The sequence below is a fragment of the Hyla sarda genome, unplaced genomic scaffold (genome assembly GCF_029499605.1).
Source record: "Hyla sarda isolate aHylSar1 unplaced genomic scaffold, aHylSar1.hap1 scaffold_1007, whole genome shotgun sequence".
Lineage (NCBI taxonomy): Eukaryota > Metazoa > Chordata > Amphibia > Anura > Hylidae > Hyla > Hyla sarda.
The window spans coordinates 12,501-30,583 of NW_026607626.1; the positions used below are offsets into that span (position 1 = coordinate 12,501).

At 53.0% G+C, this 18,083-nt stretch overlaps 1 protein-coding gene across 1 annotated transcript in view; it reads right to left on the reverse strand.

The window, feature by feature from the left end:
- The window catches only part of LOC130298580 (BICD family-like cargo adapter 2), an 85,274-nt gene that overhangs the window by 1,064 nt on the left and 66,127 nt on the right, over positions 1-18,083 (reverse strand). Inside the window, exon 9 of the mRNA XM_056551353.1 lies at positions 2,417-2,537. Coding sequence (XP_056407328.1) covers positions 2,417-2,537 — 121 coding nt within the window. The remainder of the gene's footprint in view (positions 1-2,416; positions 2,538-18,083) is intronic.

Sequence of the window (18,083 nt, forward strand, 5' to 3'; positions counted from 1 at the left end):
CACCTGCCATGCCTCCAGCTCCTATGTCTCCACCATCACAGGACATGTCCCACCCGCCCAGCGTGGCCTCACCTGCCATGCCTCCAGCTCCTATGTCTCCACCATCACAGGACATGTTCCACCCGCCCAGCGTGGCCTCACCTGCCATGCCTCCAGCTCCTATGTCTCCACCATCACAGGACATGTTCCACCCGCCCAGCGTGGCCTCACCTGCCATGCCTCCAGCTCCTATGTCCCACCCGCCCAGCGTGACCTCACCTGCCATGCCTCCAGCTCCTATGTCTCCACCATCACAGGACATGTCCCAACCCCCCAGCGTGGCCTCACCTGCCATGCCTCCAGCTCCTATGTCTCCACCATCACAGGACATGTCCCACCCGCCCAGCGTGGCCTCACCTGCCATGCCTCCAGCTCCTATGTCCCACCCGCCCAGCGTGGCCTCACCTGCCATGCCTCCAGCTCCTATGTCCCACCCGCCCAGCGTGACCTCACCTGCCATGCCTCCAGCTCCTATGTCTCCACCATCACAGGACGTGGCCTCACCTGCCATGCCTCCAGCTCCCATGTCTCCACCATCACAGGACATGTCCCACCCGCCCAGCGTGGCCTCACCTGCCATGCCTCCAGCTCCTATGTCTCCACCATCACAGGACATGTCCCACCCGCCCAGTATGGCCTCACCTGCCATGCCTCCAGCTCCTATGTCTCCACCATCACAGGACGTGGCCTCACCTGCCATGCCTCCAGCTCCTATGTCTCCACCATCACAGGATATGTTCCAACCCCCCAGCGTGGCCTCACCGGCCATGCCTCAAGCTCCTATGTCTCCACCATCACAGGACATGTCCCACCCGCCCAGCGTGGCCTCACCTGCCATGCCTCCAGCTCCTATGTCTCCACCATCACAGGACATGTTCCACCCGCCCAGCGTGGCCTCACCTGCCATGCCTCCAGCTCCTATGTCCCACCCGCCCAGCGTGGCCTCACCTGCCATGCCTCCAGCTCCTATGTCCCACCCGCCCAGCGTGGCCTCACCTGCCATGCCTCCAGCTCCTATGTCTCCACAATCACAGGACATGTCCCACCTGCCCAGCGTGGCCTCACCTGCCATGCCTCCAGCTCCTATGTCTCCACCATCACAGGACGTGGCCTCACCTGCCCAGCGTGGCCTCACCTGCTATGCCTCCAGCTCCTATGTCTCCACCATCACAGGACATGTCCCACCCGCCCAGCGTGGCCTCACCTCCCATGCCTCCAGCTCCTATGTCTCCACCATCACAGGACATTTCCCACCCGCCCAGCGTGGCCTCACCTGCCATGCCTCCAGCTCCTATGTCGCACCCGCCCAGCGTGGCCTCACCTGCCATGCCTCCAGCTCCTATGTCGCACCCGCCCAGTGTGGCCTCACCTGCCATGCCTCCAGCTCCTATGTCGCACCCGCCCAGCGTGGCCTCACCTGCCATGCCTCCAGCTCCTATGTCGCACCCGCCCAGCGTGGCCTCACCTGCCATGCCTCCAGCTCCTATGTCCCACCCGCCCAGCGTGGCCTCACCTGCCATGCCTCCAGCTCTTATGTCCCACCCGCCCAGCGTGGCCTCACCTGCCATGCCTCCAGCTCCTATGTCCCACCCGCCCAGCGTGGCCTCACCTGCCTTGCCTCCAGCTCTTATGTCCCACCCGCCCAGCGTGGCCTCACCTGCCATGCCTCCAGCTCCTATGTCCCACCCGCCCAGCGTGGCCTCACCTGCCATGCCTCCAGCTCCTATGTCCCACCCGCCCAGCGTGGCCTCACCTGCCTTGCCTCCAGCTCTTATGTCCCACCCGCCCAGCGTGGCCTCACCTGCCTTGCCTCCAGCTCCTATGTCCCACCCGCCCAGCGTGGCCTCACCTGCCATGCCTCCAGCTCCTATGTCCCACCCGCCCAGCGTGGCCTCACCTGCCATGCCTCCAGCTCTTATATCCCACCCGCCCAGCGTGGCCTCACCTGCCATGCCTCCAGCTCTTATATCCCACCCGCCCAGCGTGGCCTCACCTGCCATGCCTCCAGCTCTTATATCCCACCCGCCCAGCGTGGCCTCACCTGCCATGCCTCCAGCTCCTATGTCCCACCCGCCCAGCGTGGCCTCACCTGCCATGCCTCCAGCTCCTATGTCCCACCCGCCCAGCGTGGCCTCACCTGCCATGCCTCCAGCTCTTATATCCCACCCGCCCAGCGTGGCCTCACCTGCCATGCCTCCAGCTCTTATATCCCACCCGCCCAGCGTGGCCTCACCTGCCATGCCTCCAGCTCTTATATCCCACCCGCCCAGCGTGGCCTCACCTGCCATGCCTCCAGCTCTTATGTCCCACCCGCCCAGCGTGGCCTCACCTGCCATGCCTCCAGCTCTTATATCCCACCCGCCCAGCGTGGCCTCACCTGCCATGCCTCCAGCTCCTGGCTCAATAACACCTTCTGCTCTACGGCGCTCAGGAGTTGACGACTCATCGATTCCTTTTCCAGGCGACATTTTGCCAACTCCAATTCCAACTCTCCCTTCCTGCGGGGTGAAATGTGAGAATGTTTAGGAGGTCAGGCAGTGAGTGAGTTTAAGTATAAAAGTGAGAGGGACTTAAAATTAAGGGAATTTAATTGAAATATTAGATTTTTTTTTTTACTGTTAATTTTTGCAATTCCCAAATCTAGTATGGCCCCCGTGTAGGAACATGCAGTCCGGTGTACATCCTGCACAATGTATACAATCCGTGACCAGCAGTGTGAGGTGCAGATGTTCCTGGATGTTCCTGGATGTAGAGGAGCAACTGGCAACACTGAGACGGATTGACAACTTGGAGAGGAGTCTCCTTCTCACTGAGCAAGTGCTCTCTGGGGTAGAGGTGGGGGAGGATAGTGGGACTAAGGGGCAGGACAGTCAGGCAGTTAGCTGGGTTACAGTAAGAAAACGGGGTAGAGGGGAAAAGTGTCAGGGAGGCTAGTCCTGAACTGAAGGGGTAGAGGGAAAAGTGATAGGGAGGCTAGTCCTTATCTGAAGGGGTAGAGGGAAAAGTGATAGGGAGGCTAGTCCTGAACTGAAGGGGTAGAAGGATAAGGGTCAGGGAGGCTAGTCCTGATCTGAAGGGGTAGAAGGATAAGGGTCAGGGAGGCTAGTCCTGAACTGAAGGGGTAGAAGGATAAGGGTCAGGGAGGCTAGTCCTGAACTGAAGGGGTAGAAGGATAAGGGTCAGGGAGGCTAGTCCTGAACTGAAGGGGTAGAAGGATAAGGGTCAGGGAGGCTAGTCCTGAACTGAAGGGGTAGAAGGATAAGGGTCAGGGAGGCTAGTCCTGATCTGAAGGGGTAGAAGGATAAGGGTCAGGGAGGCTAGTCCTGATCTGAAGGGGTAGAGGGAAAAGTGTCAGGGAGGCTAGTCATGATCTGGAGGGATAAGGGTCAGGGAGGCTAGTCCTGATCTGAAGGGGTAGAAGGATAAGGGTCAGGGAGGCTAGTCCTGAACTGGCACACTCAAACAAAGAGCGGGGGAGGGTTTAGAATAGTTAATAGGGATAGGAGTGGGGGAGGGGTTAAAATAATTAATAAGGATAGGAGCGGGGGAGGGGTTAGAATAGGTAATAGGGATAGGAGCGGGGGAGGGGTTAAAATAATTAATAAAGATAGGAGCGGGGGAGGGGTTAAAATAATTAATAAAGATAGGAGCGGGGGAGGGGTTAAAATAATTAATAAAGATAGGAGTGGGGGAGGGGTTAGAATAGTTAATAGGGATTGGAGCAGGGGAGGGGTTAGAATAGTTAATAGGGATAGGAGTGGGGGAGGGGTTAGTATAATAGGGATAGGAGCGGGGGGAGGGGTTAGTATAATAGTGATAGGAGTGGGTGAGGGATTAGTATAATAGGGATAGGAGCGGGGGAGGGGTTAGTATAATAGGGATAGGAGCGGGGGAGGGGTTAGTATAATAGGGATAGGAGCGGGGGAGGGGTTAGTATAATAGGGATAGGAGCGGGGGAGGGGTTAGTATAATAGGGATAGAAGCGGGGGAGGGGTTAGTATAATAGGGATAGGAGCGGGGGAGGGGTTAGTATAATAGGGATAGGAGCGGGGGAGGGGTTAGTATAATAGGGATAGGAGCGGGGGAGGGGTTAGTATAATAGGGATAGGAGCGGGGGAGGGGTTAGTATAATAGGGATAGGAGCGGGGGAGGGGTTAGTATAATAGGGATAGGCTTCATACACATTGTATCACATGATGACTAATACCAGACACCTGACCAATAAACTGAGGCCCTGGAGCCGTTATGTCTGAGGAGGATTATGACATCACGGGTAGAGATGAGCGAACTTACAGTAAATTCAATTCGTCGCCAACTTCTCGGCTCAGCAGTTGATGACTTTTCCTGCATAAATTAGTTCAGCTTTCCAGTGCTCCGGTGGCTGGAAAAGGTGGATACATTCCTAGGAAAGAGTCTCCAGCCACCGGAGCACCGGAAAGCTGAACTAATTTATGCAGGAAAAGTCATCAACTGCTGAGCCGAGAAGTTGGCGACGAATTGAATTTACTGTAAGTTCACTCATCTCTAATCGCGGTATAAAAGAGACTTGGTTGGACGATCGCTGTGACACAGGAGGAGAGGATAATGTGGAGGCCGCACTGCGGGAGGATATACAGGAGGAGAGGATAATGTGGAGGCCGCACTGCGGGAGGATATACAGGAGGAGACGATAATGTGGAGGCCGCACTGCGGGAGGATATACAGGAGGAGACGATAATGTGGAGGCCGCACTGCGGGAGGATATACAGGAGGACACGATAATGTGGAGGCCGCACTGCGGGAGGATATACAGGAGGAGAGGATAATGTGGAGGCCGCACTGCGGGAGGATATACAGGAGGAGAGGATAATGTGGAGGCCGCACTGCGGGAGGATATACTGGAGGAGACAATAATGTGGAGGCCGCACTGCGGGAGGATATACAGGAGGAGACGATAATGTGGAGGCCGCACTGCGGGAGGATATACAGGAGGAGAGGATAATGTGGAGGCCGCACTGCGGGAGGATATACTGGAGGAGACAATAATGTGGAGGCCGCACTGCGGGAGGATATACAGGAGGAGACGATAATGTGGAGGCCGCACTGCGGGAGGATATACAGGAGGAGACGATAATGTGGAGGCCGCACTGCGGGAGGATATACAGGAGGAGACGATAATGTGGAGGCCGCACTGCGGGAGGATATACAGGAGGACACGATAATGTGGAGGCTGCACTGCGGGAGGATATACAGGAGGAGACGATAATGTGGAGGCCGCACTGCGGGAGGATATACAGGAGGAGACGATAATGTGGAGGCCGCACTGCGGGAGGATATACGGGAGGAGACGATAATGTGGAGGCTGCACTGCGGGAGGATATACAGGAGGAGACGATAATGTGGAGGCCGCACTGCGGGAGGATATACGGGAGGAGAGGATAATATGGAGGCCGCACTGCGGGAGGATATACAGGAGGAGACGATAATGTGGAGGCCGCACTGCGGGAGGATATACGGGAGGAGACGATAATGTGGAGGCCGCACTGCGGGAGGATATACAGGAGGAGACGATAATGTGGAGGCCGCACTGCGGGAGGATATACAGGAGGAGACGATAATGTGGAGGCCGCACTGCGGGAGGATATACGGGAGGAGAGGATAATATGGAGGCCGCACTGCGGGAGGATATACAGGAGGAGACGATAATGTGGAGGCCGCACTGCGGGAGGAGAGGATAATGTGGAGGCCGCACTGCGGGAGGATATACAGGAGGAGACGATAATGTGGAGGCCGCACTGCGGGAGGATATACAGGAGGAGACGATAATGTGGAGGCCGCACTGCGGGAGGAGAGGATAATGTGGAGGCCGCACTGCGGGAGGATATACAGGAGGAGACGATAATGTGGAGGCCGCACTGCAGGAGGATATACAGGAGGAGAGGATAATGTGGAGGCCGCACTGCGGGAGGATATACAGGAGGAGAGGATAATGTGGAGGCCGCACTGCGGGAGGATATACAGGAGGAGAGGATAATGTGGAGGCCGCACTGCGGGAGGATATACAGGAGGAGACGATAATGTGGAGGCCGCACTGCGGGAGGATATACAGGAGGAGACGATAATGTGGAGGCTGCACTGCGGTAGGATATACTGGAGGAGACGATAATGTGGAGGCCGCACTGCGGGAGGATATACAGGAGGAGACGATAATGTGGAGGCCGCACTGCGGGAGGATATACAGGAGGAGACGATAATGTGGAGGCCGCACTGTGGGAGGATATACAGGAGGAGACGACAATGTGGAGGCCGCACTGCGGAAGGATATACAGGAGGAGACGATAATGTGCAGGCCGCACTGCAGGAGGATATACTGGAGGAGACGATAATGTGGAGGCCGCACTGCGGGAGGATATACGGGAGGAGACGATAATGTGGAGGCCGCACTGCGTGAGGATATACGGGAGGAGACGATAATGTGCAGGCCGCACTGCAGGAGGATATACTGGAGGAGACGATAATGTGGAGGCCGCACTGCGGGAGGATATACGGGAGGAGACGATAATGTGGAGGCCGCACTGCGTGAGGATATACAGGAGGAGACGATAATGTGGAGGCCGCACTGCGGGAGGATATACGGGAGGAGACGATAATGTGGAGGCCGCACTGCGGGAGGATATACAGGAGGAGACGATAATGTGGAGGCCGCACTGCGGGAGGATATACGGGAGGAGACGATAATGTGCAGGCCGCACTGCGGGAGGATATACAGGAGGAGACGATAATGTGGAGGCCGCACTGCGGGAGGATATACAGGAGGAGATGATAATGTGGAGGCCGCACTGCGGGAGGATATACAGAAGGAGACGATAATGTGGAGGCCGCACTGCGGGAGGATATACAGGAGGAGATGATAATGTGGAGGCCGCACTGCGGGAGGATATACAGGAGGAGAGGATAATGTGGAGGCCGCACTGCGGGAGGATATACAGGAGGAGACGATAATGTGGAGGCCGCACTGCGGGAGGATATACGGGAGGAGACGATAATGTGGAGGCCGCACTGCGGGAGGAGACGATAATGTGGAGGCCGCACTGCGGGAGGAGACGATAATGTGGAGGCCGCACTGCGGGAGGATATACAGGAGGAGACGATAATGTGGAGGCCGCACTGCGGGAGGATATACAGGAGGAGAGGATAATGTGGAGGCCGCACTGCGGGAGGATATACAGGAGGAGAGGATAATGTGGAGGCCGCACTGCGGGAGGATATACAGGAGGAGACGATAATGTGGAGGCTGCACTGCGGGAGGATATACAGGAGGAGACGATAATGTGGAGGCTGCACTGCGGGAGGATATACAGGAGGAGATGATAATGTGGAGGCTGCACTGCGGGAGGATATACAGGAGGAGACGATAATGTGGAGGCCGCACTGCGGGAGGATATATACAGGAGGAGACGATAATGTGGAGGCTGCACTGCGGGAGGATATACAGGAGGAGACGATAATGTGGAGGCTGCACTGCGGGAGGATATACAGGAGGAGATGATAATGTGGAGGCTGCACTGCGGGAGGATATACAGGAGGAGACGATAATGTGGAGGCCGCACTGCGGGAGGATATACAGGAGGAGACGATAATGTGGAGGCCGCACTGCGGGAGGATATACAGGAGGAGACAATAATGTGGAGGCCGCACTGCTAGAGGATATACAGGAGGAGACGATAATGTGGAGGCCGCACTGCGGGAGGATATACAGGAGGAGACGATAATGTGGAGGCCGCACTGCGGGAGGATATACAGGAGGAGACGATAATGTGGAGGCCGCACTGCGGGAGGATATACAGGAGGAGAGGATAATGTGGAGGCCGCACTGCGGGAGGATATACAGGAGGAGACGATAATGTGGAGGCCGCACTGCGGGAGGATATACAGGAGGAGACGATAATGTGGAGGCCGCACTGCGGGAGGATATACAGGAGGAGACAATAATGTGGAGGCCGCACTGCGGGAGGATATACAGGAGGAGACGATAATGTGGAGGCCGCACTGCGGGAGGATATACAGGAGGAGACGATAATGTGGAGGCCGCACTGCGGGAGGATATACAGGAGGAGAGGATAATGTGGAGGCCGCACTGCGGGAGGATATACGGGAGGAGACGATAATGTGGAGGCCGCACTGCGGGAGGATATACAGGAGGAGAGGATAATGTGGAGGCCGCACTGCGGGAGGATATACAGGAGGAGACGATAATGTGGAGGCCGCACTGCGGGAGGATATACAGGAGGAGAGGATAATGTGGAGGCCGCACTGCGGGAGGATATACAGGAGGAGACGATAATGTGGAGTCATTATGGGGAGAAATATTTGGAGATAATAATAATAATAAATCCTGATCGGGTTATAACCTATAAACCTCCAAACATAATGGAAGAGACAGAAGATCAATTACTGAGGAAATAATCATCAGAACGAGGAGATAATAATGGAGACCAGAGGGGGCGCCCTACTAGACTTAATATTATCAGACCTGACCAGAGGGGGCGCCCTACTAGACTTAATATTATCAGACCTGACCAGAGGTGGCGCCCTACTAGACTTAATATTATCAGACCTGACCAGAGGGGGCGTCCTACTAGACTTAATATTATCAGACCTGACCAGAGGTGGCGCCCTACTAGACTTAATATTATCAGACCTGACCAGAGGTGGCGCCCTACTAGACTTAATATTATCAGACCTGACCAGAGGGGGCGCCCTACTAGACTTAATATTATCAGACCTGACCAGAGGGGGCGCCCTACTAGACTTAATATTATCAGACCTGACCAGAGGGGGCGTCCTACTAGACTTAATATTATCAGACCTGACCAGAGGGGGCGCCCTACTAGACTTAATATTATCCAACAGACCTGACCAGAGGGGGCGCCCTACTAGACTTAATATTATCAGACCTGACCAGAGGGGGCGCCCTACTAGACTTAATATTATCAGACCTGACCAGAGGGGGCGCCCTACTAGACTTAATATTATCAGACCTGACCAGAGGGGGCGCCCTACTAGACTTAATATTATCAGACCTGACCAGAGGGGGCGCCCTACTAGACTTAATATTACCCAACAGACCTGACCAGAGGGGGCGCCCTACTAGACTTAATATTACCCAACAGACCTGACCAGAGGGGGCGCCCTACTAGACTTAATATTACCCAACAGACCTGACCAGAGGGGGCGTCCTACTAGACTTAATATTATCCAACAGACCTGACCAGAGGGGGCGCCCTACTAGACTTAATATTACCCAACAGACCAGACCAGAGGGGGCGCCCTACTAGACTTAATATTACCCAACAGACCAGACCAGAGGGGGCGCCCTACTAGACTTAATATTACCCAACAGACCTGACCAGAGGGGGCGTCCTACTAGACTTAATATTATCCAACAGACCTGACCAGAGGGGGCGCCCTACTAGACATAATATTATCAGACCTGACCAGAGGGGGCGTCCTACTAGACATAATATTATCAGACCTGACCAGAGGGGGGGGCCCTACTAGACTTAATATTATCCAACAGACCTGACCAGAGGGGGCGCCCTACTAGACTTAATATTATCAGACCTGACCAGAGGGGGCGCCCTACTAGACTTAATATTATCAGACCTGACCAGAGGGGGCACCCTACTAGACTTAATATTATCAGACCTGACCAGAGGGGGCGCCCTACTAGACATAATATTATCAGACCTGACCAGAGGGGGGGGCCCTACTAGACTTAATATTATCAGACCTGACCAGAGGGGGCGCCCTACTAGACTTAATATTATCAGACCTGACCAGAGGGGGGGGCCCTACTAGACTTAATATTATCAGACCTGACCAGAGGGGGCGCCCTACTAGACTTAATATTATTAGACCTGACCAGAGGGGGCACCCTACTAGACTTAATATTATTAGACCTGACCAGAGGGGGCGCCCTACTAGACTTAATATTATCAGACCTGACCAGAGGGGGCGCCCTACTAGACTTAATATTATCAGACCTGACCAGAGGGGGCACCCTACTAGACTTAATATTATCAGACCTGACCAGAGGGGGCGCCCTACTAGACTTAATATTATCAGACCGGACCAGAGGGGGCGTCCTACTAGACATAATATTATCAGACCTGACCAGAGGGGGCGCCCTACTAGACTTAATATTATCAGACCTGACCAGAGGGGGCGCCCTACTAGACTTAATATTATCAGACCTGACCAGAGGGGGCGCCCTACTAGACTTAATATTATCAGACCTGACCAGAGGGGGCGCCCTACTAGACTTAATATTATCAGACCTGACCAGAGGTGGCGCCCTACTAGACTTAATATTATCAGACCTGACCAGAGGGGGCGCCCTACTAGACTTAATATTATCAGACCTGACCAGAGGGGGCGTCCTACTAGACTTAATATTATCAGACCTGACCAGAGGTGGCGCCCTACTAGACTTAATATTATCAGACCTGACCAGAGGGGGCGTCCTACTAGACTTAATATTATCAGACCTGACCAGAGGGGGCGCCCTACTAGACTTAATATTATCAGACCTGACCAGAGGGGGCGCCCTACTAGACTTAATATTACCCAACAGACCTGACCAGAGGGGGCGCCCTACTAGACTTAATATTATCCAACAGACCTGACCAGAGGGGACGCCCTACTAGACTTAATATTACCCAACAGACCTGACCAGAGGGGGCGCCCTACTAGACTTAATATTACCCAACAGACCTGACCAGAGGGGGCGTCCTACTAGACTTAATATTATCCAACAGACCTGACCAGAGGGGGCGCCCTACTAGACTTAATATTACCCAACAGACCAGACCAGAGGGGGCGCCCTACTAGACTTAATATTACCCAACAGACCAGACCAGAGGGGGCGCCCTACTAGACTTAATATTACCCAACAGACCTGACCAGAGGGGGCGTCCTACTAGACTTAATATTATCCAACACACCTGACCAGAGGGGTCGCCCTACTAGACTTAATATTACCCAACAGACCTGACCAGAGGGGGCGTCCTACTAGACTTAATATTATCCAACAGACCTGACCAGAGGGGGCGCCCTACTAGACATAATATTATCAGACCTGACCAGAGGGGGCGCCCTACTAGACTTAATATTACCCAACAGACCTGACCAGAGGGGGCGTCCTACTAGACTTAATATTATCCAACAGACCTGACCAGAGGGGGCGCCCTACTAGACATAATATTATCAGACCTGACCAGAGGGGGCGTCCTACTAGACATAATATTATCAGACCTGACCAGAGGGGGGGGCCCTACTAGACTTAATATTATCCAACAGACCTGACCAGAGGGGGCGCCCTACTAGACTTAATATTATCAGACCTGACCAGAGGGGGCGCCCTACTAGACTTAATATTATCAGACCTGACCAGAGGGGGCACCCTACTAGACTTAATATTATCAGACCTGACCAGAGGGGGCGCCCTACTAGACTTAATATTATCCAACAGACCTGACCAGAGGGGGCGTCCTACTAGACTTAATATTATCAGACCTGACCAGAGGGGGCGCCCTACTAGACTTAATATTATCAGACCTGACCAGAGGGGGGGGCCCTACTAGACTTAATATTATCAGACCTGACCAGAGGGGGCGCCCTACTAGACTTAATATTATTAGACCTGACCAGAGGGGGCACCCTACTAGACTTAATATTATTAGACCTGACCAGAGGGGGCGCCCTACTAGACTTAATATTATCAGACCTGACCAGAGGGGGCGCCCTACTAGACTTAATATTATCAGACCTGACCAGAGGGGGCACCCTACTAGACTTAATATTATCAGACCTGACCAGAGGGGGCGCCCTACTAGACTTAATATTATCAGACCTGACCAGAGGGGGCGCCCTACTAGACTTAATATTATCCAACAGACCTGACCAGAGGGGGCGCCCTACTAGACATAATATTATCAGACCTGACCAGAGGGGGCGCCCTACTAGACATAATATTATCAGACCTGACCAGAGGGGGCGTCCTACTAGACTTAATATTATCAGACCTGACCAGAGGGGGCGCCCTACTAGACTTAATATTATCAGACCTGACCAGAGGGGGCGTCCTACTAGACTTAATATTATCAGACCTGACCAGAGGGGGCGCCCTACTAGACTTAATATTATCAGACCTGACCAGAGGGGGCGCCCTACTAGACTTAATATTATCAGACCTGACCAGAGGGGGCGCCCTACTAGACTTAATATTATCAGACCTGACCAGAGGGGGCGCCCTACTAGACTTAATATTATCCAACAGACCTGACCAGAGGGGGCGCCCTACTAGACATAATATTATCAGACCTGACCAGAGGGGGCGCCCTACTAGACATAATATTATCAGACCTGACCAGAGGGGGCGTCCTACTAGACTTAATATTATCAGACCTGACCAGAGGGGGCGCCCTACTAGACTTAATATTATCAGACCTGACCAGAGGGGGCGTCCTACTAGACTTAATATTATCCAACAGACCTGACCAGAGGGGGCGCCCTACTAGACTTAATATTATCAGACCTGACCAGAGGGGGCGCCCTACTAGACTTAATATTATCAGACCTGACCAGAGGGGGCGCCCTACTAGACTTAATATTATCAGACCTGACCAGAGGGGGCGCCCTACTAGACTTAATATTATCAGACCTGACCAGAGGGGGCGCCCTACTAGACTTAATATTATCAGACCTGACCAGAGGGGGCGCCCTACTAGACTTAATATTATCAGACCTGACCAGAGGGGGCGCCCTACTAGACTTAATATTATCAGACCTGACCAGAGGGGGCGCCCTACTAGACTTAATATTATCAGACCTGACCAGAGGGGGCGCCCTACTAGACTTAATATTACCCAACAGACCTGACCAGAGGGGGCGCCCTACCAGACATATTATCAGACCTGACCAGAGGGGGCGCCCTACTAGACTTAATATTATCCAACAGACCTGACCAGAGGGGACGCCCTACTAGACTTAATATTACCCAACAGACCTGACCAGAGGGGGCGCCCTACTAGACTTAATATTACCCAACAGACCTGACCAGAGGGGGCGCCCTACTAGACTTAATATTACCCAACAGACCTGACCAGAGGGGGCGTCCTACTAGACTTAATATTATCCAACAGACCTGACCAGAGGGGGCGTCCTACTAGACATAATATTATCAGACCTGACCAGAGGGGGGGGCCCTACTAGACTTAATATTATCCAACAGACCTGACCAGAGGGGGCGCCCTACTAGACTTAATATTATCCAACAGACCTGACCAGAGGGGGCGCCCTACTAGACTTAATATTATCAGACCTGACCAGAGGGGGCGCCCTACTAGACATAATATTATCAGACCTGACCAGAGGGGGGCGCCCTACTAGACTTAATATTATCAGACCTGACCAGAGGGGGCGCCCTACTAGACTTAATATTATCAGACCTGACCAGAGGGGGCGCCCTACTAGACTTAATATTATCAGACCTGACCAGAGGGGGCGTCCTACTAGACTTAATATTATCCAACAGACCTGACCAGAGGGGGCGCCCTACTAGACTTAATATTATTAGACCTGACCAGAGGGGGCGCCCTACTAGACTTAATATTATCAGACCTGACCAGAGGGGGCGCCCTACTAGACTTAATATTATCAGACCTGACCAGAGGGGGCACCCTACTAGACTTAATATTATCAGACCTGACCAGAGGGGGCGCCCTACTAGACTTAATATTATCCAACAGACCTGACCAGAGGGGGCGCCCTACTAGACTTAATATTATCAGACCTGACCAGAGGGGGCGCCCTACTAGACATAATATTATCAGACCTGACCAGAGGGGGCGCCCTACTAGACTTAATATTATCAGACCTGACCAGAGGGGGCGCCCTACTAGACTTAATATTATCAGACCTGACCAGAGGGGGCGCCCTACTAGACTTAATATTATCAGACCTGACCAGAGGGGGCGCCCTACTAGACTTAATATTATCCAACAGACCTGACCAGAGGGGGCGCCCTACTAGACTTAATATTATCAGACCTGACCAGAGGGGGCGCCCTACTAGACATAATATTATCAGACCTGACCAGAGGGGGCGCCCTACTAGACTTAATATTAACAGACCTGACCAGAGGGGGCGCCCTACTAGACTTAATATTACCCAACAGACCTGACCAGAGGGGGCGCCCTACTAGACTTAATATTACCCAACAGACCTGACCAGAGGGGGCGCCCTACTAGACTTTATATTACCCAACAGACCTGACCAGAGGTGGCGTCCTACTAGACTTAATATTATCCAACAGACCTGACCAGAGGGGGCGCCCTACTAGACTTAATATTATCCAACAGACCTGACCAGAGGGGGCGCCCTACTAGACTTAATATTATCCAACAGACCAGACCAGAGGGGGCGCCCTACTAGACTTAATATTACCCAACAGACCTGAACAGAGGGGGCGTCCTACTAGACTTATTATTACCCAACAGCCCCAACCAGAGGGGGCGCACTACTAGACTTAATATTATCCAACAGACCTGACCAGAGGGGGCGTCCTACTAGACTTAATATTAACCAACAGACCCAACCAGAGGGGGCGCCCTACTAGACTTAATATTACCCAACAGCCCCAACCAGAGGGGGCGCACTACTAGACTTAATATTATCCAACAGACCTGACCAGAGGGGGCGTCCTACTAGACTTAATATTAACCAACAGACCCAACCAGAGGGGGCGCCCTACTAGACTTAATAGTAACCAACAGACCTGACCAGAGGGGGCGCCCTACTAGACTTAATATTATCCAACAGACCTGACCAGAGGGGGCGCCCTACTAGACTTAATATTATCAGACCTGACCAGAGGGGGCGCCCTACTAGACTTAATAGTAACCAACAGACCTGACCAGAGGGGGCGCCCTACTAGACTTAATAGTAACCAACAGACCTGACCAGAGGGGGCGCCCTACTAGACTTAATAGTAACCAACAGACCTGACCAGAGGGGGCGCCCTACTAGACTTAATATTATCCAACAGACCTGACCAGAGGGGGCGCCCTACTAGACTTAATATTATCCAACAGACCTGACCAGAGGAGGCGCCCTACTAGACTTAATATTATCCAACAGATATGACCAGAGGGGCCGCTCTACTAGACTTAATATTACCCAACAGACCTGACCAGAGGGGGCGCCCTACTAGACTTAATAGTAACCAACAGACCTGACCAGAGGGGGCGCCCTACTAGACTTAATAGTAACAAACAGACCTGACCAGAGGAGGTGCCCTACTAGACTTAATATTATCAGACCTGACCAGAGGGGGCGCCCTACTAGACTTAATATTATCCAACAGACCTGACCAGAGGGGGCGCCCTACTAGACTTAATAGTAACCAACAGACCTGACCAGAGGGGGCGCCCTACTAGACTTAATATTAACAGACCTGACCAGAGGGGGCCCCCTACTAGACATAATATTATCAGACCTGACCAGAGGGGGCGCCCTACTAGACTTAATATTATCCAACAGACCTGACCAGAGGGGGCGCCCTACTAGACTTAATATTATCCAACAGACCTGACCAGAGGGGGCGCCCTACTAGACTTAATATTATCCAACAGACCTGACCAGAGGGGGCGCCCTACTAGACTTAATATTAACCAACAGACCTGACCAGAGGGGGCGCCCTACTAGACTTAATATTACCCAACAGACCTGACCAGAGGGGGCGCCCTACTAGACTTAATATTATCCAACACACCTGACCAGAGGGGGCGCCCTACTAGACTTAATATTATCCAACAGACCTGACCAGAGGGGGCGCCCTACTAGTCTTAATATTATCCAACAGATCTGAACAGAGGGGGCGTCCTACTAGACTTAATATTATCAGACCTGACCAGAGGGGGCGCCCTACTAGACATAATATTATCAGACCTGACCAGAGGGGGCGCCCTACTAGACTTAATATTACCCAACAGACCTGACCAGAGGGGGCGCCCTACTAGACTTAATAGTAACCAACAGACCTGACCAGAGGGGGCGCCCTACTAGACTTAATATTATCAGACCTGACCAGAGGGGGCGCCCTACTAGACTTAATATTATCCAACAGACCTGACCAGAGGGGGCGCCCTACTAGATTTAATATTACCCAACAGACCTGACCAGAGGGGGCGCCCTACTAGACTTAATATTATCCAACAGACCTGACCAGAGGGGGCGCCCTACTAGACTTAATATTACCCAACAGACCTGACCAGAGGGGGCGTCCTACTAGACTTAATATTATCCAACAGACCTGACCAGAGGGGGCGCCCTACTAGACTTAATATTATCCAACAGACCTGACCAGAGGGGGCGCCCTACTAGACTTAATATTATCCAACACACCTGACCAGAGGGGGCGCCCTACTAGACTTAATATTACCCAACAGACCTGACCAGAGGGGGCGCCCTACTAGACTTAATATTACCCAACAGACCTGACCAGAGGGGGCGTCCTACTAGACTTAATATTATCCAACACACCTGACCAGAGGGGGCGCCCTACTAGACTTAATATTATTAGACCTGACCAGAGGGGGCGCCCTACTAGACTTAATATTACCCAACAGACCTGACCAGAGGGGGCGTCCTACTAGACTTAATATTATCCAACAGACCTGACCAGAGGGGGCGCCCTACTAGACTTAATATTATCCAACAGACCTGACCAGAGGGGGCGCCCTACTAGACATAATATTATCAGACCTGACCAGAGGGGGCGCCCTACTAGACTTAATATTATGTCTAGTAGGGCGCCCCCTCTGGTCAGGTCTGATAATATTAAGTCTAGTAGGGCGCCCCCTCTGGTCAGGTCTGATAATATTATGTCTAGTAGGGCGCCCCCTCTGGTCAGGTCTGATAATATTATCAGACCTGACCAGAGGGGGCGTCCTACTAGACATAATATTATCAGACCTGACCAGAGGGGGCGCCCTACTAGACTTAATATTATCAGACCTGACCAGAGGGGGCGCCCTACTAGACTTAATATTATCAGACCTGACCAGAGGGGGCGCCCTACTAGACATAATATTATCAGACCTGACCAGAGGGGGCGCCCTACTAGACTTAATATTATCCAACAGACCTGACCAGAGGGGGCGCCCTACTAGACTTAATATTAATATACCTGACCAGAGGGGGCGCCCTACTAGACTTAATATTACCCAACAGACCTGACCAGAGGGGGCGCCCTACTAGACTTAATATTATCAGACCTGACCAGAGGGGGCGCCCTACTAGACTTAATATTACCCAACAGACCTGACCAGAGGGGGCGCCCTACTAGACTTAATATTATCAGACCTGACCAGAGGGGGCGCCCTACTAGACTTAATATTATCAGACCTGACCAGAGGGGGCACCCTACTAGACTTAATATTATCCAACAGACCTGACCAGAGGGGGCGCCCTACTAGACTTAATATTATCCAACAGACCTGACCAGAGGGGACGCCCTACTAGACTTAATATTATCCAACAGACCTGACCAGAGGGGGCGCCCTACTAGACTTAATATTATCAGACCTGACCAGAGGGGGCGCCCTACTAGACTTAATATTATCAGACCTGACCAGAGGGGGCGCCCTACTAGACTTAATATTATCAGACCTGACCAGAGGGGGCGCCCTACTAGACTTAATATTATCAGACCTGACCAGAGGTGGCGCCCTACTAGACTTAATATTATCAGACCTGACCAGAGGGGGCGCCCTACTAGACTTAATATTATCAGACCTGACCAGAGGGGGCGCCCTACTAGACTTAATATTATCAGACCTGACCAGAGGGGGCGCCCTACTAGACTTAATATTATCAGACCTGACCAGAGGGGGCGCCCTACTAGACTTAATATTACCCAACAGACCTGACCAGAGGGGGCGCCCTACTAGACTTAATATTATCCAACAGACCTGACCAGAGGGGGCGCCCTACTAGACTTA